The 25,326-nt window shown below is 40.7% G+C and overlaps 1 protein-coding gene across 1 annotated transcript in view; it reads left to right on the top strand.

Moving 5' to 3' along the window:
• ADAMTS5 (ADAM metallopeptidase with thrombospondin type 1 motif 5) overlaps window positions 1-25,326 on the top strand; it is a 121,814-nt gene that overhangs the window by 39,173 nt on the left and 57,315 nt on the right. The window contains exon 3 of the mRNA XM_073584520.1: window positions 18,098-18,265. Coding sequence (XP_073440621.1) covers window positions 18,098-18,265 — 168 coding nt within the window. The remainder of the gene's footprint in view (window positions 1-18,097; window positions 18,266-25,326) is intronic.

Genomic DNA, 25,326 nt, shown 5'->3' with positions numbered 1-25,326 from the left:
TCTGTCTGTGTCCGCCATTGGTACTGCAGACCTGTTTTTTTGTGCCTAAATATTTCCACAATGTGGTGTATTTAGAAACACACTCCTTCTACTCTAAGCCACACACCCTTGTCTAGCAAGTTGCCAATTTTATCCAAAACACTTAATACACCTGCTGCAAGGTGCATAGATACCAGATTTCTTGCTGTAAATTTTGCCACAATTTTCTTAGTAAATTTGCCTCTCGGGCAAATAACAAACTCACATTCTTTATGACGAGTTCCTAATTTTCAGCAATCTCATGTTCACAGTGCCAGGTGGTATTTTTCTTCCTATTCCGTAATGGTGTATTTATTACGAAACTACTAACACTTGGCTACGAATATGCGAAGATGTAATTTTATCACTGAGTTTCATATTTGAACCAAGAGTCTTTTTCTCTTTCCTTTCAAAATATGTTATTGCATTTAAGGCTGCGCTTCCTACCAAGACTCGGCCGGGCCTTTTTCTTTTTCCTTTTAAGTGATGTTGTTCTACCTTTGCGATTGGAGTTTGTGACTGCGGCTGGTAAAATGAGTCAAAGGCACAAGTTAGACAATCTGAAATCAAAGCAAAATGTTCAGCCAAGATATTAGGAAGTGCTTCAGACACAACACTATCTCCGCACGACGTTTGCTGTGGTTTGAGGGTTTTTTCCTCTCGTTTCTGCTGATCCATGTAAAAGTGCTTCCCAACAAATGGCTAAATTAAACAAGCCTTTTATTTTGAAAGCTGCTGGGCAGAACGATATCATATAATCCACAAAGGAAATCTGGGGTTACCGATGCTTTCCTGCAAAATTTGCCTAAGGGTAATCATTGTAAATCAATAAAAGATCAGCTAAGCAATCTAATTATTTTCAAGGGGTTGTGTGGGTTTTAGAAGAACATGGCTGCTTACTTCCAAACAGAGCTCCATACCTAATTAAAAATTTTTTTTTTTAAAAATTTTTAATATTTGCGCTCAGAGATAGACCTTTATATATACTGAACTCACTCATCAATTAGAAAACTAAGTAGCCAACCTAAATTGCAACCTCCAAATAGCGATGAGGGTCAGGCACCGCCTACTTGACTCTTTAAAAAAGACTTCAAAAATAGAAAATAATAAAAAGTAAAATACTAAAGGAGTTTGAAATTCAGATTATGCCCCATGTACCAAGTTCACCATGGGGCTGAAAAGAATAAAAATTGTCCATAGAAAGAGGAGAAAGTACCTTAAGGTTGGCTTCTTTGAACTGATGGTGCTTAGCAATCCAGGTCCTATGCATAGAATGTTCCAATAGAACGGCAACGGTAATTTTAATAGAATCCAAAATACTGACACCATGTAGGGAGAAGGGTTTGATGCTATAAATTGCGGACGCTTGTCCCGGCCGGAGACAGGCGTCCTCTCTGCAGTGCGCCCTCCTTGGCTTGAAGCGGTGCCGGTGCACGCCGAGAAGAGCTAACAAGGTCCGCAGGACCTTGTGTGACGTCACAGTCACGTGATCACTCACGTGACTAGCTATGGAGAGCGGTGAAGCTCAAAAACATCCGACGCGTTTCTGAATCAACGGATTCCTTCCTCAGGGATACTCCATAGCGGATAGATAGCATTTATATACCCTCCCCCTTCAGGTGTTCTAATTCAAACATTGAAAGCAAAAAGTTCAATTTCACTATTAAGCCCATTGGGCATCAGAGTGTCCATCATGAAAATCCATCTACTTTCTTCTTTTGACATCTGATGGATGAAGTTGCCTCTCCTCCAACTTCTATTAACCACTTTGATGCCTGTCACTAATGTACCTTTTATAAGACCCCCATGATTAATTAAATTTAGGTTGGCTACTTAGTTTTCTAATTGATGAGTGAGTTCAGTATATATAAAGGTCTATCTCTGAGCGCAAATATTAAAATTTTTTTAATTATTTATATATTTGGAGTAATTTTGTGGTATTATCCTAATATTTTGCAGCTGAGTAGACTATAGCGCTAGCGCTGTGGCTGAAACATTTATTGTTTATTCCTTTATTACCACTATTGCCTTGCAGCAGCTGTGCTATTCTAGGAGCACTCCCCCTTCCCTCTTTTTTTTTTTTTTTTTATCGTTTTTCATCTAGTTACTTGATTTATTTTCAACATGAGTGGTCTTTGGACAGATAGGAAAGAAAGAATATACAACATTCAAAAGTTCTTTAATTTACCGCACCCACAGACCTCTAAAGTCGCTAGTACCGAAAATCTTAGTGTGGTGTTTCAATCTCTAAAGAAATTGGAACAGTATTTGATTAAAGAAATGAGAGACTTATGGGAAATAGCCACACTGGAAAGGTATTTATCTTTTGACTGTATACCTAGGGGTCATGTTGTGTATAAACCCCTTACAGGGGATATTGGCGATAGTGAAACTATGGCCGAGTGGGATGCTATGTTCAAGGAGTTTTCTAAACGAACAGTAGGCTTTATCATTGAAAAACGAAGGAATGAATTAATGAAAATCAGGAAAGTGATTTCTGATATTTTTGAGGAAATCAAGCCCTATGAACTGCATCCTGAGATCTTACATTTGTCAGCGAATATTCGTAAGAGGATACAGTCAAAGGAAAAAGAGATTATGGATAAGAAACGCAGGAAATTTGGGAGAGATTTTGCCCTTCTGAAGGGTGACCCCTCTACAGGATCTGGAGCATCACAGCCTAGAAACACAATGGAGGATGATCTCCTCCATAGTGAGAACCAAAATTCATCTAGGACACAAAGTCCACTGATCACTATAGATGAAGTGCAGGGGGTGGAAAACTCTTCATTAACATCTAGTGAGCGGTTTTCAATCCATCTCACTTCTGACGTCGAGTACTCTCAGACCAAGGGCACTACTGTTGAGAGCAATAGCCTGATGGTCAACACTGCACAATCTAATATTGACGAAATATCACCATCTATTTCTACCCCACTTCCTTCAACTGTAACTCAGAATAGATTCATTGTATTAGACAACTTAGGGACTACTCCCCTTAACTCAAGAGTTGACCATATTCATTCACAACCAGGTGTCAGCTTGGGTTCTAAACCTCTGAATAAACAGAGGAAAGTGCCATTGAGAATGAAAACTAAACAGAGCCATCTTCCTTTTTTTCAGGTAGGCCAAAAAAAACACGAAAAAGGGGATGTAGGGGCGGGAAATCAACCAAAAAAAAGAGCCACCAAACACACCAAGCAGGGGAATTAGTGGTTCTAGACCAAAAGATTTTTAATTTAAGTGACTACGCTCTGAATCAGAACGAATTGAGTTTATTGAATAAAGGATTGAAATATGCCCCTAGTACTAAGTTTGATAAATTTCAGGCCTTTGTTGGTATCAAACTATTTATGAGAAAATTGGCTATAAAAAAGTACTATCTGAAGAAAAAATGTACTAGTGATAATGTGGAAGGTGCGGTTGAGCTGATAGATCCTTATCAACACACTTTGTTGAAAAAGAAGTCAAACTTTAACCCTATTCAGGAGTATTCGGAGTCCTTTGAGGCTTTCCAGAATAATGTGATAAGGGATATTAAAAACATATCTGAGAGCAGATGTAACAAATTCAGATATAATCTGTCAAATAAGGAACGTCAAGCTATCAGACAGCTCCAACAGAATCAGGAAATTACTATTAGACCAGCCGACAAGGGGGGTGGGATCGTTATTTTGAATAATAGAGACTATGAAAAGGAGTCACAGCGTATACTGGGTGATACGAGAACCTATCTCCTACTTGAGAAAGATCCATCTGATGTTTATCTCGCGGAGATGCAAATTCTCTTGAAGTGTGGTTTTGAAAGAGGTTTTTTAAATAAGCAAGAATTGGAATTTATTAATAATTTGCACCCCAGGATCCCTTACTTCTATTATTTACCAAAAGTACATAAGGATCCATCAAACCCACCCGGTAGACCAATTTTATCGGCAATAGGGGGTCTCACGGCCAACTTATCAAAATTCATTGACTGCCATTTACAGAAGTTAGTCCCTAAACTTCCGGCCTATCTGAAAGATAGTACACATATCTTAAGAATTTTGAAAAACATTGAATGGCAAAACCATTACATTTTGGGGACACTAGATATTGCTTCTCTATATACTGTCATCCAACATGACAAAGGGTGTGAATCAGTAAAATACTTCATGAATAAGGATGGCGATTTACCGGACGACCAGGTTCAATTCATTTTAGACTGTATATATTTTATTTTAACTCACAATTTTTTTCGATTTCGGGCGCACTACTACTCCCAGCAGTGGGGGACTGCCATGGGGACTAGGTTCGCCCCGAGCTATGCCAATCTGTATGTGGGCAAGTGGGAACAAGAATTTATCTATCCGGGAGGTTCCCTACGGAAGAACCTGGTCCTATGGCAGAGATTTATAGACGATATTGTTTTTATCTGGTCTGGTGGGCCTATTTTATTGGGAGAATTTTTAAATGAACTAAATAAAAATCAATCTTTTTTAAAATTTACAGCCACCACCAGTCATAAAGAGATTAACTTTTTAGATTTAAAAATTTTTATTGAAAATGATCACATAGAGACTCAGGTTTTTCATAAACCAACAGATTCTAATAATTTCATTTCTCTGGATAGCTGCCACCTTCCAAGCTGGCTTTTGAATGTACCTAAAAGCCAGCTCATTAGGGCTCACAGGAATTGCTCTAGAATACAAGATTTTGATAAGGAGGCGGTGTTTCTGACTAATAAATTTGTCCGTAAGGGGTATGACATTAAGGCCCTGGTTGAAATAAAGGAGACTGTTAGGAAAATGCCGAGAGAGGATCTACTGATACAACAAAAGAAAAACACCGAGTGTTCTATTATGGAGGATATTCCTATTATTACGCAGTATAACGCTAACAGTAAAATCCTTAGAAAGATTGTCAACCGACACTGGAATATATTAAAAAATGATAAAGTGATCGGTGAAAAGCTACCTGCTTATCCTAGGTTTGTTTTTAGGAAAGCAAATAATCTCGGTAACACAATAGCCCCTTCTATTCCTAAACCTATGCTGACGAGTCATGTATATGTTCACACACCCCCAAAAGGGTTTTTTCCATGCAGCAAATGTGGACCTTGTAGAAAATTAGGTCTCAGAAAACAATTGTCCATTTCAAATAAATCTCGGGAGGTCAAAATTAAGGACTTCATAACCTGTGAAACTAAGGGGGTCATATATGGAATTACCTGCCCTTGTGGCAAATTATATATCGGCCGGACTATACGTCCATTGCATATAAGGATAGCGGAACATCTGAGGAATATTAAGAATAAATTTAGCGGTCACCCCCTCTCCAATCATTTTTTAATTAATCATGGGGGTCTTATAAAAGGTACATTAGTGACAGGCATCAAAGTGGTTAATAGAAGTTGGAGGAGAGGCAACTTCATCCATCAGATGTCAAAAGAAGAAAGTAGATGGATTTTCATGATGGACACTCTGATGCCCAATGGGCTTAATAGTGAAATTGAACTTTTTGCTTTCAATGTTTGAATTAGAACACCTGAAGGGGGAGGGTATATAAATGCTATCTATCCGCTATGGAGTATCCCTGAGGAAGGAATCCGTTGATTCAGAAACGCGTCGGATGTTTTTGAGCTTCACCGCTCTCCATAGCTAGTCACGTGAGTGATCACGTGACTGTGACGTCACACAAGGTCCTGCGGACCTTGTTAGCTCTTCTCGGCGTGCACCGCCACCGCTTCAAGCCAAGGAGGGCGCACTGCAGAGAGGACGCCTGTCTCCGGCCGGGACAAGCGTCCGCAATTTATAGCATCAAACCCTTCTCCCTACATGGTGTCAGTAATTTGGATTCTATTAAAATTACCGTTGCCGTTCTATAGGAACATTCTATGCATAGGACCTGGATTGCTAAGCACCATCAGTTCAAAGAAGCCAACCTTAAGGTACTTTCTCCTCTTTCTATGGACAATTTTTATTCTTTTCAGCCCCATGGTGAACTTGGTACATGGGGCATAATCTGAATTTCAAACTCCTTTAGTATTTTACTTTTTATTATTTTCTATTTTTGAAGTCTTTTTTAAAGAGTCAAGTAGGCGGTGCCTGACCCTCATCGCTATTTGGAGGTTGCAATTTAGGTTGGCTACTTAGTTTTCTAATTGATGAGTGAGTTCAGTATATATAAAGGTCTATCTCTGAGCGCAAATATTAAAAATTTTTTAATTATTTATATATTTGGAGTAATTTTGTGGTATTATCCTAATATTTTGCAGCTGAGTAGACTATAGCGCTAGCGCTGTGGCTGAAACATTTATTGTTTATTCCTTTAGAGCTCCATACCTGTCTACATGTAGTGTGTGGAATGACAAGTAAGCCTAGATCACTTTTGTAGGGCCGTGTCGCAATGCTAGACACAAACTTGGACAGATTCCGCGCTGTTTCTGGAAGATCAAAATGAGGAGGTCAAGTTCTGCCATTGGTCTCCTTGGTCTTTATGTAATCCTTAATCCAGTCAAAGCAAATTATCACCGTTTTATTGTATATTTATTTATTTATTTTACTCATTTATATAGCGCCATTAATTCCACAGCGCTTTACAGACATTATCATCACTGTCCCCGATGGAGCTCACAATCTAAATTCCCCATCAGTATGTCTTAGGAATGTGAGAGGAAACCGGAGAACCTGGAGTAAACCCACGCAAACACGGGGAGAACATACAAACTCCTTGCAGATGTTGTCCTTGGTGGGATTTGAACACAGGATCCCAGTGCTAACCACTGAGCCACCGTGCTGCCCTATTAAGCCAACTATTAGATTGGGATTTCCCACCGATCACCAAAACAGGCAACTGCTTCTCTATTAAACTCCTGGCCACAGTTTTATGCAAGTGGAGGCGATAGGATGGAAATCCCCTGTTTTGAGTGATCAAAAAAAAGTTACAATGTGCATAGAAAAAAGCAAACGGCACAGCTGCTCCACCACCATATGTCTCAGACTCCCAAAATTTCACCCACAAACAGACGCTGAATAAGCCCAACAGAACGGGTGCTCAAAAATGCCTAAGTCCATGTGAGAAGAAAGAAAGGATGGCACTCACCATTCTAAAATTCACAATTTTATTCCATCATTAATGTCTTCAGCAGGGGAGCAATGTGTTCAGAAACAGGACGACGGCCGTTTCGTGCTACCGCGCTTCATGGGTCCTAATGGCGTGGGGAGGAGGGGAATCACCTAAATCTGGATCCAGCCCAGGTGACCGCCTACCTCCCAACATCAGAATGTTTAACATTCAATGGAGCAAACCTACTAGAGTGAGAAAAATTCACAAAAAACATAACTTTACTTTAAAAAAAGTTACCTTTCCAGTGGTTAAGTGATAACTTGCATAAACCAGAATAACCCAATTCTCCACATTTGCCCTCAAGCACACAGCTAGGTAGCTGCCTGAGTGTGCGCACATAGCTGGCTCAATAGAAAGTCTTGGCGCCACTCGATAGCCCAGTGCTTCAACTGGATAACGTGCGCACTTTATAGCAGGTCTTTGAGCAATCTGTGGGGCTCTCAGGATCCAAACTGTCCAATCTGCAGGATATATCAGGTAACACCTACCATTTAAAAAAAATGATGAATAACTACTCAGCAGGCATTTGCTATGGAATCTGAGAGAAGCATGATGTAGGGGCAAGAACCTGATTCCAGCGATATGTCACTTACTGGACAGCTCAGTGCAGTTTTGACGGAATCCCTGTTTCCTCTGCTATAGATCTTGCAAAGCTCTGATTGCTGAGCCCTGTATAACCCCGCCCACACCTCTGTGTACACAGTACATTGCCAATGAGTGGTGGGGTTGAAGATATACTGTACATATTACCTGGACTGCCTCTCATGTGGCATCTAGTCATGTAGTAATAATCTCCTGCTGATAAAACACTGACTGATTATATTGAAACTACAAAATGCAGTCTAGTAAGTGACACATTTCTAGAATCAGGGTATGTACTGTAGCACATGAAAAGTAAGACCACCAGACATGTAAAGTACAGATGTGTCCTTGCTTACTTTTCATCTTGACTTGGTATATCTTGACATGTTTGGCACTGTGTCATGGAATGGCTATGAGCACCTAATTCTGGCCACTCAGTGGTTGTGATGTGAGTTGCAGCCTACCAAGGGCTTGGCTTGTAAAGGGCAGAAGTTAAGTTCTTAATGAAATTTGCTAAATTGTAAAGGAGGACACATCTATAAGAAGACGGCAATCATAATTCCGAGTGACGTGCTTGATCAAGGAGGTTAAAATGGCATCGAGAGCTGCCATGAACATAGTTGAAAATGAGAAGAGCTGAGGATTTAGACATTAAGTGGTAGAGAAGATATCAACTGGTTTAAATCTGAACGGATTTACTTTCCTCATGCCCGTCCAGTAGACATTCTTCATTTACGACTGCCACTCAAGGAAGTTGTCTATTACCAGCTAATTCTCTTGGTTTCCCTTTTTCTCCACTGGGACATCATCAATGATATCCTTTTTCTGTACCTCCCACACAGCCATGCTCACCTCCTAGACATGCCAGGATTGACGTCACATCCATTTGCCCATAAACGTTGTCACTGTGAGGGAATGGGGTTCACCAAAGTTACATAAATATCATAAAACTTATTAAAGTTAATTTTAAAAATAGCTTAATCCATGGAGACAAATCTAGTGACATTGAAATGACATTAACTTGAGTGCTACATTTCCTCTACGCATGTATTTAATGCCGAATTTGATTTTGCAGACTGGAAAAGTTTTTATGAATAAAGCATGTGTGCATTTTTATAGCTTTTTAATTTACTAATTTGTTGATCCTTTTTGGGGGAGAAAATAAAAAAATGGCCAACTTATTGCAGAAATAGTGCCGAACCCATCCATGGGCATGATCAACTCATTCACCCAAAAAGGGTGAACATTTCGGCAATAGTAGAGCCATCATATGACTGTGTCTGATAGAAGATGTTCCTAATCTCATAAAAATCTTTATTTGCACTCAAAAGTAGTTCGCCTCTTCCAAAAAAAAAATAGTTCCCAAATGAAATTCCAAAGAAGTACCTTCAAAACTCATCAGAAGGTACTGGTCATCAACAGAATTCTTATAAAACTGTATATTGACAGAAAAATATCCAAAAGTCTAGAATATTAGTAAGTTCATTACACTGTTGATCCGAAACATACTAGATAAATGGAATTTAACTGTAATATTCACTTTTTATTCCACCATATCTCAATTTGACAGAAGCTATGGATAAAGAGGATGCAATAGGTTTGTCATTCCTTCTTTTTCCACTTGGCTCAACATATCCTGTCATGATTGGTATGAGATTGAAAGTACACAAAAACATGATTTTGTGATACTCTGGAGATGCTTATGCAATACATATGTGTCTATATATGGCCACCCAGTGTTTTTGAGGGTTTTGCTACAATGCCTTGCTAATGCATTTGGAGCGCCCAGCAGGGTTACTCGGTACCGGGCCGGTCAGGCTCTTTTTAAAGGGGAAGTGTGTCACGGTGGTGATAGTGACCCGGTCCGTGGCCATGGGCGTCCAGTGAAGATGGAAGTTCAATGAGGGGGAAGATGGTAGGATAACTATAGGGAAAGTGGAATCGTGACACACCTGTGGTATTCAGCAAGGGTAGCAGACACTGCAATGCAGATCCACTGGGATGGTGCTAGGGCAGCAGAGATGATGAAGCTCTCCACAGGCAGAGCTGTGTCCCAGGGCAGTTGAGTCGGTGACGGTGAGGGTGTATGCGGTGTAAAGCAGGCGAGATGTTAATAACATGAAGGACACAGTTGGGTGCAGTTTCTGGGTTTTTACTCACAATTCTTGTGCACACGATGACCCGCTTGGCACTGTGTCCTCCGGGGGAGGGGCCCAGCAAACTCTCAAGTAGATTGGTGACACCTTTTTAGGACTTCTCTTTGTGTTCTCCTTTCTTGGCCGTCTCTCTCTGCGCTGATCTCTCCCTTCTTTTCTGCCCTGCACCTTCATAAGCAGTGTCCCCAATCCAGAAGCCTTGGACCTTGCCAAGCGACGTGGGTCAGGCCCCGTGGTCCTTTATCTCTATGGCTGCCTTTTTAAGGAATGCTTGTGGATTCGGCTGAGGCACTTAAAGTTACCTCAGCCTCCGGCTTTCTAGCTGAGCCTTGTAGTTCTCCACTAGCCTCAGGGGCCGACTCCCTTACTGCAACCTGGTCCTTCCTTTCCAGGATATGGGCCCCACGGTTTGCTTTCGCACTATCCCTGCCCTTAGGACCCTTTCTTTTCTCTTAGGAGATTTCTTCTTATTCAAGGTGCCTCACTTACCCTTACTCTCCCCATGTCAGTCCTGCTCCTCCGCTGTCCCGTCACCGACTGACTCTTTATAGAACAAACTATTTACCTCACCTCAGGACTAGCTCCTCCCACTAACTGTCATCTCTCTTTCACTGATTGGATGTCCTCAATCACTCCACTTCCTAAGCTCCTCCCCTTCTACCTACCTTCCCGACTAACTCCCCAACACCCTTTCCTAGCCAGCCTGGGATGAGGCCATCCTCCCAAAGGGTACACCCAGATGCCCTGACTAAACTAGTGTGTGTTGGGTGCGAATGTTAGGAGTCCTAGGTGGTGCTCCCTCCTTACCTGAGGGTGGGATACCAAACCTCTGGATGAGGTGCAGTACCTCTGTGGCGACTGGACCCTCAGGGGCGCCACACATTCAGTTCGCATAATGAGACATTGGAGTATTTAACAGAATTTTACTTAAATATTGACTCATCTTTCAGGCTTGTTTGTCTGACATCTATTTCTACCAAATAGTAAACAGTAAAGTTTGGGGTCCATACCAAAAACCTTGTATCCGTGCACGGACCCCGAATATGGACTTCTTCAAGTAGTCCATGTTACTGTTAAGGTTCAGCAGCCCGAACATTGACGGTTTCCCAAGCTGTCATCTATGTGACAGCACAATAAGCTCTGGTGGCTATGATCGGCTGTAAAATAGTTACTGCCTCTCAGAGATCTTCGGTTCCCACTGTCAGATGACAGCATTTGAGCCAGCAGCTGTGACTAGCGGTAAAAATGTTTCTGCCGGTCACACATGTCAGCTGATGAGAGTACTACTCTCATCAGCATGCGACTGCTCTCGCTGATAGCAGCGAGAGCAGGCGAGGCTAATGAAAGTATTCATCACTCAGCGCCTGTATAATTAAAAAATAAATAATATAGCAGCCATATGGAAAAATCCCGTGTGCACTGCCTAGAGTAGGCGCTTTAAGTAGGTTCCCACACATATACCAAAGTAGAATAAAACTTAAGCACTCAACTTAGAGGTATATTTCATCATTTTTTTATTGGAGCCAAAGTAAAACGTTCTGGCCACATACGGCCTTCTTCAGTTACCGGCTGTGAGATAATAGAGATAATGTATGCAGCGCTACTGCATACCAGAAACACGTATCTATATATGAAAAGTCTGGATAGTTGCAGTGGACCTGATAAAACCGGTAAACGTGATGCCAGAGGAGAGACGGTATACACATGTTCAGCAGCGACGCAGCTTCCAGCTTCCAAACGCATAATCCACTGAAGACCATGTTCCTGGGTAAAATAATAAATCACCATATTCCTCACCTTTCCAGCGAGAAGATAATCCACTAAAGCCCATGTCCCTGTAAGAAATGAAAAATAATAAAACACCACATTTCTCACCTGTGCAACGAGAAGATAATCCATTGAAGCCCATATCCACTGTAAAAGACAAAAAATAGAAAAACACTATAACGTAGAATTCTTAACAACAATCATAGCCTGTGTTTGCCGCACTGTCATGCAGATGACAATCATGGCAAACAAAGAATGTTCAGGCCCCCATCTGAAAGGGGTCTGTGTACTGTTTTGGTACCCAAACCAAACTCTTTTTAAATGATCGGTGTTAGGAGTGGCGGAAGACACTAAAATAAAAACATAAATAAAGTGCCTTCACCACTTGGGGTCCACTGTGCGATAGATGGAACGACCGCTGCTAGGTGGTGGCAGAGCTATAGGCGGTAGAGTGCACAGGTTAAAGTGCGTCACCAAGTGCACTGAACAAACTCTGTTGAGCTCACAGAGCTGTAATTATAAATGGCAACACAAAAAGATGCTGAGTCTGTTCAGGACATAGAATTTCAGCGCAACACACGCGGTATGCGGTCACCGGAGAAACACAAGGTAGCGATACTATCTCCGTAAGGACCTACCGGAAATGTGTGCAAGGCGTCGCAACCGCGAACGCCACTAGGAGCTGCAACTGCAGCGCGGCTATAGCAGGGCCGCTGCAAAGACACTGCTGACTAGCAGGCGCAATGCTGATGCTTAGGCTGCTGTAGTATGGAGCATAGCGCGCTGGCGCTTGGCGCTGGGTACTGGCACTAACACAAACACTCACACATGCGTAGTATCAGAGGGTAGGGGTTTCATAATAAGTCAGTCACCAGTCCATGTATCCATCAACAAACATACAGCAGCAGTATGGCTACACTAGCGCATGGCGGAATGGCCGTGCGCACTTTTTATAGCGCACGGGACCTTCCGGAAATCTCCAACAGTCCAGGAAGAGCCAATAGGATCCGGAGCGGGACCTGAACACCTGACTCCCGAAGTCCAATAGGAGCTCGTCCTGTGAGCATGCCCAATAGATGGAATAAAGGAGACAGTTGTTGTGAGACAATCTCCTCAGCAATCCCTTCTGCTGCAGCAGATGGGCAAGAGACTGCAGCCTGTGAGAATCTGGGTTTCTGTCTAGACGTGTCAGAAACCAGATTCCTAACAATCGGCCGAATCTGACCTGAACATCACTACTAGCAATTCTACTAAAAATGTACTGTATATGGGGAAAGGGGAAAAATTACTGACAAATCTCGGGCACCAGGAAATCTCCAGTATGAAGAAACAGTCTGGGTTTTCAGGGTCCAATATGTCTTTTCCTTCCAATAATAATAATAATAATATTTTGTATTTATACAGTGATAACATATTACTCAGTATTTTACAATTAAGCAGAACATATATAGACAATAAAAACAATACAATGTAACACATTTCAGCAGTTACAGGAGGAGCGAGGGCCCTGCTCGCAAGCTTACAATCTATAAGAAAATAGAGGGGACACAAATCGTAGGATGTCTTGTTGTAACAATGATGGCTGCATCATACATAACAGGGTTTTCATATTAAGCTGCCTGATCCTGTCACCAGCCAGGATCTGTCTACGTACAGTCACCAAGTGATATTGAGTGCATGGAGGATGTGGAGACAGATGAATAGGAAGGAGCAGATTTCGATTAACATTTAGAAAGAAAGAACAGGGGAGAGCTAGGCTAGTGAGTTGAGGTGACAGACTTGTTTAAAGCATGCTTAGAAACATGGGGGCTAGGTATCAGATCGTTTGAGGTAGTGCATTCCAGTAGACTGGCACGAGAGAAGTCTTGAAGACGGAGGTGCGAGGTTTGGATTATGGAGAATGCTAGTCTTAGATCAGTTGCAAAACTGAGGGAACGATAGAAAGACATAAGGGAGGAGATTTAGGGTGGTGCAGAATTGGGGAGAGTTTTGTGAGAGTGATGAGTTTATATTGGACTCTGTAGTGAATAGGTAACCAGTGCAGTGACTGGCACAGGGTAGAGGCACCAGTGAAGCGACTGGACAGAAATATGAACTTGGCTGCTGTATTCAGGATGGATTGTAGAGGAGAAAGTTTGGGAAGAGGGAGACCATCAGAAGAAAATTGCAGTAGTCCAGACGAGAGTGATTAAGTGATTAAGAGTGACAGTAAAAGTTTTTTCAGTTTCAAAAGGTGAGAAAAGGTCAGATTCTGGAGATGTTTTTAGGTGAAGATGACACGAGTGAGTGAGTGATTGTATATAGGGAATAAAGGAAAGTTGTGTGTCAAATATGACCCCACAAGCAGCTTGCTGCTTGGGAGTTATGATTGCACCACCCAAGGAAATTAAAAAGTCGAGTATAGGTAGGTTAGTAGAAGGAGGACACAAAGAGTTCATTTCATTAATGAAAAGTTAGTAAATCCTATAAGCATCAAATATTTAACCAACCCTATTGAAGTCTTGGGAGACTTTTATTTAATGTGTATGAACATCAATACACCAACTTTAATCCAAGCGTAAAACAAGTCAATTAAAAAAGTAACTCATGCACTGAACCTTTAGAAAACACAAAGTCAAATAACTCAATGGAGACCCAACATAGAGAAACCTCGAGTTTGCCTGAATTCCATTTTTCAGGGGCTCAGACAGAACTACTGGCAGTTTTCAAACCTTTTGTGGAAATGTGTTGGCAACTAAAACAAAAGTGTAACTTTAAGCTACTGAACCCTAATCCAAAAAGTCTGTAAAAGACCCTCATCTTACTATGAACCATTTCCAATACCAGGGTCTTGTTATGTGACAGAGCTCCCATTGGTCTCTTTCAGGTATCAGTGCCAGGGTCAACTGCTACCACTGTATCTCCTATAGCTCTTACATATTACCTATGCAAACAAATTAAAAGTACAGATTTTTTTTCTATAAATTTTTCAGAATTATTTTCTAACCGGAATTTTTCAATATTTTCCCGACGTGGCTACCGAAGACCAAAGATTTGAAACCTAAGCTGATGGTTTTGGACTTGAGATATCTAAAACTTTAAGAAGCACAGTAGGGAACAGCATGTGTGTTTCTTAATTTAAGCTTCTTAAATTCTTAAAGTCTATGAAACGCAATCTACACACCACTTGATACTCACCGTGAATTTTCTACTAAAGCCATGTTAATGTTGGCATTCGGCACTGTGGAAAAAATCTAAGGTGACAAGAAGCAATTACGTAACTTTTACCAGGGGAATAAGCTCTGGGCAATTAGTGCTTTGAGTCGGTTGTTTAATTAAATACTAAGTAGCACACCTGCAATATGTCGACACTTTGAGACCTGTTTGCTTTTTACGCTACTTTGCTGTTAGTTTAATAGTTAAAATTGAGCCTGTTATAAGAGTTTATGCACAGGGTTTTATGTAACTACAGAAACTCTTTGAGAAAGTGGGAAAATATAGAAGAAAGTTACTGGCCAAAATTGGAAAGATATGTTAAAGAGCCCATCAGAAGCCTTGTTCATTATTGTTAATGATGTCTATGGTACTAAAGTAATTGCTAACATTATATATTTATGATACGTGTTTAAAGCTTTTTGCTGTGAGGAGTTAACAGAATTGTGTGATGCACTGAACCGATTGGTTGTCCTCTTGGAAATATGACAGAAGCAATTTCAGAATATTTCTATGTCTTCAAAATTGACGTATCTATTCTATTATTTCTAAAACACTGTTTTTTGGTGATTACTTTGTATCTCCGTTCATTTCATACTGCACCCACACACACAAATGATACACCATTTGAAAGGTAAACTTGCCCCCTTCACCAAGAAAATAGCCAAACAAGCCACACAGTCACAATATGATCACAAAATACAGTTTAAACATTAATTTTCATAAACCTGCAGTAAGGAAAAATGACCTGCAGATGGCACCACAGTACCCCAAAGCACACTACCACAAAGCTGCTTACAGATATCACAAACAAATCCAAACATTTGCTTCGGGGGCTTTCCAGCTTGCTGAACTGCTTGTCCAGCCTATTTTAGCCAAACTGGAGGATTGCACACTTCACTGCAGGTGAGGCACATATGCAAACACATTTGTAAACATGCACTGCCTATTGATTTGCACACTTACTCCATTCTAACTCCACCCACACAAACAAATGATGCACCATTTGAAAGGTCAAATTACCTGCAGGTGGCAGCACACTACCCCAAAAGCACACTACCACAAAGCTGATTACAGATATTACAAACAAATCCAAACATTTGCCTTGGAATCTTTCCAGCTTGCTCAAGTGCTTGCCCAGCCTATTTCAGGCACATTGGAGGATTGCACACTTTACTGCAGGTGAGTCACATGTGCAAACACATTTGAATACATGCACTGCTTTTTTGCTGATTACTTCACCCCACACACACAAATGATACACCATTTGAAAGGTAAACTTGCTCCCTTCAGCAAGAAAAGAGCCAAACAAACCACACATTCATGATTTGATCACTAAATACAGTTTAAACATTCATTTTCATAAACCTGCAGAAAGACACAATGACCTGCAGGTGGCACCTCAACCGGAAGACATTTTTTGGCCTCTACTTATCAAACCAATTTATTGTATTACCAGTCTACATATAGAAATACCTGCCTGTGTTCATCATCTCATGAAATGCATTTAGATTTGACCAGCTTGCTCTTACTGAAATTGCCTGCACCCCCGACGACCAATGTGCGAAAATTTCGCATGAGCCAAGCTTGTATCCCCTTATTTAGGAAGAGTCGTACTGTCAATGTCCAAATTGGGTCGAACCAACTGTTGATCACCATCCTACCATCAAATGTGTTGAGAGTTGATGTCAGGGGAGAAAAGGACATGTTGAGTTACATTGTCAAACCTTTTATTCATCTGGGAGTGGTGTCTAGTTATGAGGAACTCAGCTTTTATGAAAAAAAACACATGCATGCTCAGCCAAGGTGAGTGTGCAAGTAAATACGGCAGTCAGAAGAGTTAGCGACCAGACAGCTCAGCTATGGAGCTGCACAGCACAGCTCCGTTGACTGTATAGTGTCTGCGAACATGTACTGTACATCTGCCACCTAAATCAATAAATCAATAGGGGTGGATGTGCAGTACCCAGCCGTGGTCACTATACAGTAGATGGATTTGTCCTGCTCAGCTCCATAATTCAGCAGTTGCAGCCACCGCTAGCACTGAGAATAGGCACTGACAGCTGATAGGCGGGGGTGCCAGATTTTGCACCGCCACCAATCAGACTTTGATGACCTATCCTAAGGATAGGCCATCAATGTTAAAGTCATGGACAACCTCTTTAATAGGGAACTGCACTTCCTACAACTTTTGACATATAATAGTGACATGTTCAAAGTTTTGAAGAATGGCTTTTAAGTTGCCCAAACACCTTAAATAGCTAACTCTTCTGACTGCCACATATACATGCACACTCGCCTTCATTTCTAAGGGTGATTCAAAAATTAAGTAAGATTCTGATAAGCCATAAATTATCCAGATGGGATCATGCATGCAAGGTCAGCTATGAAGGTTGGATATTTGCTATTGCACAGGGGCCTATACATGTTAGGTAGTCATGAACGAGTCTGAGGAAATTCAACTTCTGAAGTTTGATTGAATTCGACCAGAAAATTTGATTTACTTCAATTTTTTTTGGATGTGCATTGAATATGTTTTATGACGCTCTGTGGTCTTTAGATCTCAGAACATAATAAATGTAGGGTATAAGAAATATTTGTTCACAGGCCGCCGGTCTTCGTCACGCCCCCAAGGTGAGGGCAGAGAAGAGGTGAGTATTATTATTTTAATAGTTTTGTTGCAAAGACCTTTGGGGCTGCTGTATGCTGAGCTATTAAAGAAGCAGGTGGATTTTCAATGGGAGCAACAGTTGGTTTGCTTTTGTAGATCTCTTGAGTTACAGGCAAAGGCCTAACCTGAAGCTCAATTCCCTCAGTACCCAATCTGTAATTCTAGTGTCTTCTTAGGTGGTAGATACTGCAGACTTTTGGACCCCCTGAGGCATCAGGGCCTGTAAGAAAATGTTATCTCAACACCCGCCAATAAATGTGCAAATCTTTTAATTGATTAATAGATTGAAGGCCATTAATTAATATAACTCATTGAATTAAGGTCCTGTTTTGCCCACAGTGGTTATTCTATGGAAAGTTAAAGAAGATACTGGTGCACTTTAAAAAAATAAATTTTAATATAAATCTAGCGATATGTTTTTTTCTAGGCGTTCCGATATATAAGCACACAAGTATGCACTCATATTTGTATACATTGGTAATACAGACCCTATAACCACAGTTTCTTCATGGAAAATGTCTGTAGATGTCTGCTCATGAAGACTTAACCGCAGTCTTTATACCGTGCTCTGTCATACATTCCATCCATATGTTTTCTTCATTTACAGGACATCTCCTTGGACTTTCACATGACGATTCAAAATTCTGCGAGGAGAACTTTGGCTCCCTGGAAGATAAACGTCTTATGTCATCTGTCTTAACAAGCATTGATGCCTCCAAACCATGGTCAAAGTGCACCTCGGCGACAATCACAGATTTTTTGGATGACGGCCATGGTAAGTGCTTCGAAGGGCACAAACTGTCAAGCATATTCCATAATTTTAATCACTGACAGTCATGAAGTCAGCATGCAATTTATTACTTTGGAAGTCTGTTTCATTAAAAGTACTTCCTATGGTAAATGCTAATGGTGCTGGGTCAGGAACATTATCCGTCTCTGAAATCAAAGCTAAAATGTGTTAAAATTGAGCAAGTTCTAATGCATGAAAATTGACATCGGTTCATAAATATGAAAGAGAACCTGACATATGTCTCTAAAAAAGCTGTTTCAAGAGTGATCAAATTTTCACTTGGACTCTCTTAAAGTCATGAGCAGGAGTGGGTAAAGGGTGTAGCTAGTGGTCACATTATTGGGGCATGTGGACCAGCTTTTTGTACAGGAGGGGTTAGCAAGCCAGTAATGACTTTGCAAGGGTATAGCTATATACAGCAATGGTCCACAATCCCCCCTAAAAGACTCTACTGCTCTACTGGGGTATGGTTAGAGAGACTAGGGAAGGTTCTCCACAATTAACTTTCATGATCAAGAAGTTCATATACTGCTGTTGCACAGTGACCCAGTAGATAAGGGTGGCCCCCCTACCACCCTAAAATCAGCTTTCTACTCATGCATTGTTAGAAAAGTTAAAGTGTTATTCCCAACATTGAAAACTATATACATAACTTTTTGATTGATGGGGGTCTAACCAATGGGACCTTTCCAAGAACAAAATTCCTTACAGGGTTATTCTCAACACTGGAGGATAGATGCTACCTTTATAAACAGTAGGAGTCCGACTGATGCAAAAGTACATGGCTCAGAAATGTTCCGTCGGAATGGAGCAGGTAGTGTCAATGTATAATCCATTAATTGTCTGTAAGAATGCTTAGGTCAGTTCAGTACAGAACTTGTTTTTTTCCAGAAGTCCTCTAGTCAATGAATGGAACTGTGGTGTACATTAATGGCCTCTTCTTTATTCAAACAGAGTATTACAGAGCCACGAACGTTAGATTAGTCGAACTCCTGCCACTTGGAACGTTATCTAAAGGAGAGACTCTAACTTTCAGTGTTGGGAATGACCCTAAAACACAGTTGTCTCCAACCTTCCTTACCATTAGAGCCGCATGCAGCTCTGAGCGAACGTCAATAGCCACATCCATAGTAGTGACATACAGCTTCCCACCCAGTAGTGACACCCATAGCCCCCATTACCAGTATAATGAGAGCCAAGTTTTCCCCATATATATCACATGAAGGCAGCATACTTACATCCAGGCATTCCAACTTTACCCCCATTTGGTATTTTCACATCAAGCCCTTCCACCACTATCACGTCCAGCTTCAAGCACTTCCCCTGATTGTCAGTATCTTCCTATGTCCACCTTACCATACTTAATTTACATCCTTAACCACTAGTCCAGTATATTCTTATCCAGATCTGCTCACCATCTGGAGACCTGCTCTTCATAGCTGTTGCACCATTGGTGCCGATGCACCATTTCAGCAACCAACCGCGAGCCACACATCATAGGCCTGCGAGCCACACATCATGGGCCTGCGAGCCATATATGGCTCCCGCGCCACAGGTTGGGACCCCTGCTGTAAGGAATGTTGCCTATGATGAGCTATTGAAGGCGCTCATGCAGTATTTTTATATTTTTTTCATTGTTCCATGCCCCCAGCTATAAGAATTGAGCTGATGGCACACGTATGGCACCATTCTAAAAGACCAGGATTATAAAATGCATTTAATCTTTGTAAACCACAGGATCTATTTTCCACAATTAGTTATGCAGGAAACTTTCATCCACCATAAAATAATATTTTTTTTTAGCTTTTTAATCATCTGTCCTTTGAGGTTTGTGGGCGATTGACTTAAATTAGTCTAAAGAAGCCTGGCATACCACACAGACAATTTTAGATCCTATTTTGCGGAGATGGAATTTGATACGTCTGGTGCCCAGCATTGTCTATTACTCCACTCCTCACATTCCAACTCTCCAGTGTTGGGGCAGTTGTTACCAATTATGGAGCGAACAGGAAGCATTGTGCGCTATGTTTCGGTTTTATTTATTATTACAAGTATTTACGAATGTTGGTTTACATTTCTCAGCTATTTCACTCTTTGGTTCCTTAGATCTTACTTGACGATTTTTTCCTTTTCTATTTGACTTTTTTTCAATGTGTGCCTTGTACTGATAATTCTATTTTTAGCTTTGATTTGTCAGAATTTTTAATATATATTTATCAATTCATCTAGTTTTAATTTTTCCTAAATAAAACCTATATGGAGTGAAGAATATCAAAGAGCTCCACATTGTGTGACACCCATATATGTAGAGCTGTTTTAAAAGGAGTTTATATTTTCGGTAGGGGGACATATATATTCAAAGACACATTCCACTGTGGTAAATTGAAGGAATTGAAATGTAAAATTTAAAGCAATTTTCACATGAAAAATATAAATACAGGTACATTGCATATTAATTAAAATAACAAAAAACTTTTTATTTGACATATAGTCACTCCACTATCGATGATCCATTGTTCTCTTTCCATTCTCTGTCTCTACACATGAGAGTGGTGACCAATTCAGAGTGGTGACGTGTCAACGATATTGGCATCATCGGCGTTAATTGTCTCTTATTGTCATCTGTCAGGACAACCTCACGTCACTGGTGTAGGGAAGGAAACCAAAATCACATTAAGGGCTCATTCAGATGTCAGGGTTTTTTTTTACGTACGAGAACGGACCAAGTTTCATCAGTAATTTTCATGAGAGCTTCACCAGATTTTCCTCAGATTGTCATCCGAGTTTCATCAGAGTTTGGTGCGATTTTCTTCAATTTTTCTTGTATGTAAAAAAAAGGTTCTCCATCTTCTTCCTTCAAACTGTCTGTGAAAATCGGACAGCAAATGGATGTCATCTGAGTGCTGTTTGATTTTTTCATGGAAACATAGACTTAGCTTATCACTTTTGATCTGACACTTTGACCAATATCGGACATGTCTCCAAGTGGTCCATGAAAAATCATGGACAAGTGAACAGCCCCATTCACTGTTATAGGTATGAGTGCTATGCATGAAAAACACAGATAGCACAAAAACCTAATGTCTGAATGAACCCTAATTCGGGAGGTGACCAAGAACGGACTGGGACCTACTCATTCTTCTCAGACATGTCTGATTGATTTGTCATGAAAGTAAATGTTGAAAAAACCCATCATACATGCTGATTCTCTTCTGAAATGTAATGATTCCATTGACTTTGTCATATAAACCTAATGGATGATATTGAACCATTAGTGTTTTAGGAACAGATAACTTGATCACTGCCACCATTACTGTACCAACTGGCAGAGACAGACCGAAAAAGGACCCTATGCAAGAACAATATACGGGCACTTTGCAGTCCAAAAGATCATCATAATATACAGTTCCACCTGCTTTGGAGGTGGTAGAGGCTCCGTTACATCTTAGGCCCCTGGTTGCACCAATGATGTGTCCACCTCCATCTGTACCTGTTAGATCTTTTATAATTCATCTTTGGGGATGCACTGACTTTGCTGAAGGTGACGACCATGAGTCTTATTAGAATTGATCCATTTGACTAAAACATTCAAAATTAGCTCTCTCCCCTAGAAAAAAAGGAGAGTGACCCTAGGACCACCCACAAGGAACTAACAGCTATAGGTCATTGTTTGACCCTTTAACAAGCCTTGAAACCCGGCCAGGGATAGGGAATCACTTATCTGCAGGCAGCTGTTTCGGAGTTCTTGCCCCTTATCTGTACAGAGCATGGTTGGCGAAATAATATAGGGTAGGCGGCACAAGTAAGTTTTTTGAGAGAGCTAATTTGCATATTCTTTTCAAATATTTCCCAGTATGTCAGTAATGTTTACATAGTAGGCGAGTTCTCGAGTGAGGGACGTTTTGGCTATATTCTTTTTATTATCTAATGCTATACATTATGTTTAGTTTAATATGTTTTATAAAAATAAATCTAAGCGATTTGTAATGTTCTTAGCTTGGGGATAATAATTCCTTTGTAGCTGAGTGTTTGCACAGTACAGATAGCATGCATACTTATCTGTGTATTTACTCAAGCATAATTCCATTTATATGTTGAACTTGGTCCAAACGGCGTCTTGCGCTGATCTCCCCGTCCGTGTGTCGTTTTTTGGATGGCCCTGCTTATCGTTTTAGCATAAACTGATTTTGTCAACACAGCTGTGTTTTCACAACCATGGCCGCCATCCCTTCTGCCTATCTGTATTCCATATGTCTTTTCCCTAGAGAATATGACTTTTTTGGGGGGGCTTGATTTCGTTTTCCATGAGGTCTGCCAAAAATTTACATTGTTGATTTATCAATACTGTATGTTCCTTTCTCACAATGGTGACTATGTTCTCTGGTAATTAAATAGGGTATGTTTTCACATAGTGGAATTTTTATCCTGATTTGAGGATGGAAATTTTGCAGCAGCAGAACACATTTATAAGGAAGCAAAGTAGATTTTCACTTTTGAAAAAAATATCCAAGTGTAAATTGACATTCAGTAAAAATTCTAATGCTATATCGTGCTGATTATTTGTGCAAATTTTGGGGTACAAGGTCACTGCTGGCAAGAGAACGTAATCTGCAGTTATTATCAGTTGCACACTGAGGGATCAGATTGCAGCCTGTTGAAGCCTATGCAGAGATGAAAGGGGGAAGCTAAGTGAAAAGATGGTGCTGCTGCTTGCTAGGAAGCGTTTTATATTATCACAGAGCTGGAGGTACAGCTATAGTGCTCAATCAGAGATGAAAGGGGGAAGCTAAGTGAAAGATGCTGCTGCTGCTGCTTACTAGGAAGCGTTTTATATTATCACAGAGCTGGATGTACAGCTACAGTGCTCAATCAGAGATGAAAGGGGGAAGCTAAGTGAAAGATGGTGCTGCTGCTTGCTAGAAAGCGTTTTATATTATCACAGAGCTGGATGTACAGCTACAGTGCTCAATCAGAGATGAAAGTGGGAAGCTAAGTGAAAGATGGTGCTGCTGCTTGTTAGGAAGCATTTTATATTATCACAGAGCTGGATGTACAGCTACAGTGCTCAATCAGAGATTAAAGGGGGAAGGTAAGTGAAAGATGGCTCTGCTGTTTGCTAGGAATCATTTTATATTATCACAGGGCTGGATGTACAGCTACACAGCTCAGTGCTAGAGTAGAATGTCCTCAATGCTGTTGCTGCTTCTAAGCATGCACTATAAAGAGGCAGGTGAGTAGGAATCCCTCATGTCTGTGTATACTTTGTATGGCAGACATCATGGCAGCTAGTCTCCACACACTAGCTCATAAACATCTGAAAATGGGAGATAACGCCTATAAAGGGAACAACAGATGAAAAATGCAGGATGTAAGTTATATAATGGCCAGAAACAGTCTTGTCCGTCATGAACATATAACAGAATATCCTAAAAATTAACCTGAAATGACATATATGTTTTAACAGAGGGAACGTACGGTATATAATAATAGTAATATTTTATTAAGCAATTGCTCTTATGCCGTTTCCTAATATTTTACCAGTTCCTGAGTTTCTTTTTAAGGTAATGCCGTATGTAAACCAGCCCTAATCCCAAACAGATGTTTTTTCCGAGACTTGATAGTCATACACTTTAATATGATGGGCTAGAGATAATAGTACAAACTTTTACATATACTTATGTACTCAGACAAAGATTAACGGTTCTCAGAAAATCACGTTTTAACTTCAGAATTGTAAACCCTGGATTAATACAGAAAAGTGCAGCTGTTCTGAAATAGGGCGCTCAATGTACGCCAGGCAGAAGTGTGGCACTGAATAAAATAAATAAAAGTGATAGGAAAACGGGCGACTCATGAATTTATAAAGGACCCACAGGTTATTGCTTTGAAATGGAAGAATATAGGCGAAGCCGACAGCTGCAGCATTCAGATATTTGGATGGGAACTTACATGGGGTAAAGAACAGGTCCTGACTGACATGGTTATTATTAAGAAAGTAACTGGTACAGGATCTGGAAGGGGAAGGAGAAACAGTGCTGCGGACACTTCTTAGCATCGGAATTGGTGGGGGTCCCATAAGTCAAATCTCTACTGATCATGAAGTAATGGGAATCACTCAAAATCCATATGATAATTGTGGTTCCTAGCCTTTGTTTACAAGTGGCTGATATATAACCACTGCAGCCGATCACTGGCCTCATTGGTCAAGTGCCATGCTGCGTGCATCATGGCTCCCATCATGAAAACTGTGGCCGCTCATTGGTTATAGCGGTGATTCTCCAGTCACTTGTAAACAAAGATCGGTAGGACCTCTAGACCGTCAGTGCTGGAACGTCAGGCAAGAGTAGAGGGGAATATTGCTCAGGGAGGGCAGTCCCCGATACAATTAATGGAACAGCGTCCACCATGCACACCTATACTACACACCAGACTGGGATGTACAGCCATATTCTCAAGGTTCCATAGCCTCATTCTTGTGATTGCTGGCAGTCTCAGCAGTTGGACCCCTGGGGATCAGCAAGTTATCCTCTATCATGTGGAAAGGGGATAGTTTTTTTTGTGGGTGAGAATAACTGTTTAACTTATGTGTTGGATTAGGGAGAAAAATATTAATATTTGAGAGTCCTCAGTGGTCGATACCTTTTAATGGCTAACTGAAAAGATGGTAATAAATTGCAAGCTTTCGAGGCTACTACTTCTCTTCATCAGGCATAGCATGCTATTTGTTACCATCTTTTCAGTTACCTATTAAAAGTTATCAATCACTGAGGACTCTCAAATTTCAATATTTTTCTATCTACTGGCTAACAAGATACAAAGATATATTTTTCCTGTATCAGACAGGAATGATAATCTTTCTTAGTTCTTGTATATAGTGAAGGGTCTTAATCAGTGATCAAGTTTGGTCTCCATTTTGGTACCTAGTTTCATTAACCAATTCAGAAGGACGTTCCCATAAAGTTTTCACCGCCCTTTCTTATTAAACATGCTATCTTCCTAGGGTTCTGTGCAAGTTCCCACCACCTAGAAGCAAAAAGGAAAGATCA

The sequence above is a fragment of the Dendrobates tinctorius genome, unplaced genomic scaffold, assembly GCF_039654945.1.
Source record: "Dendrobates tinctorius isolate UK_male_01 unplaced genomic scaffold, ASM3965494v1 ptg000084l, whole genome shotgun sequence".
Lineage (NCBI taxonomy): Eukaryota > Metazoa > Chordata > Amphibia > Anura > Dendrobatidae > Dendrobates > Dendrobates tinctorius.
The sequence above is the reverse complement of the archived record's forward strand: the minus strand, read 5'-3'. Positions and strand labels throughout refer to the sequence as shown.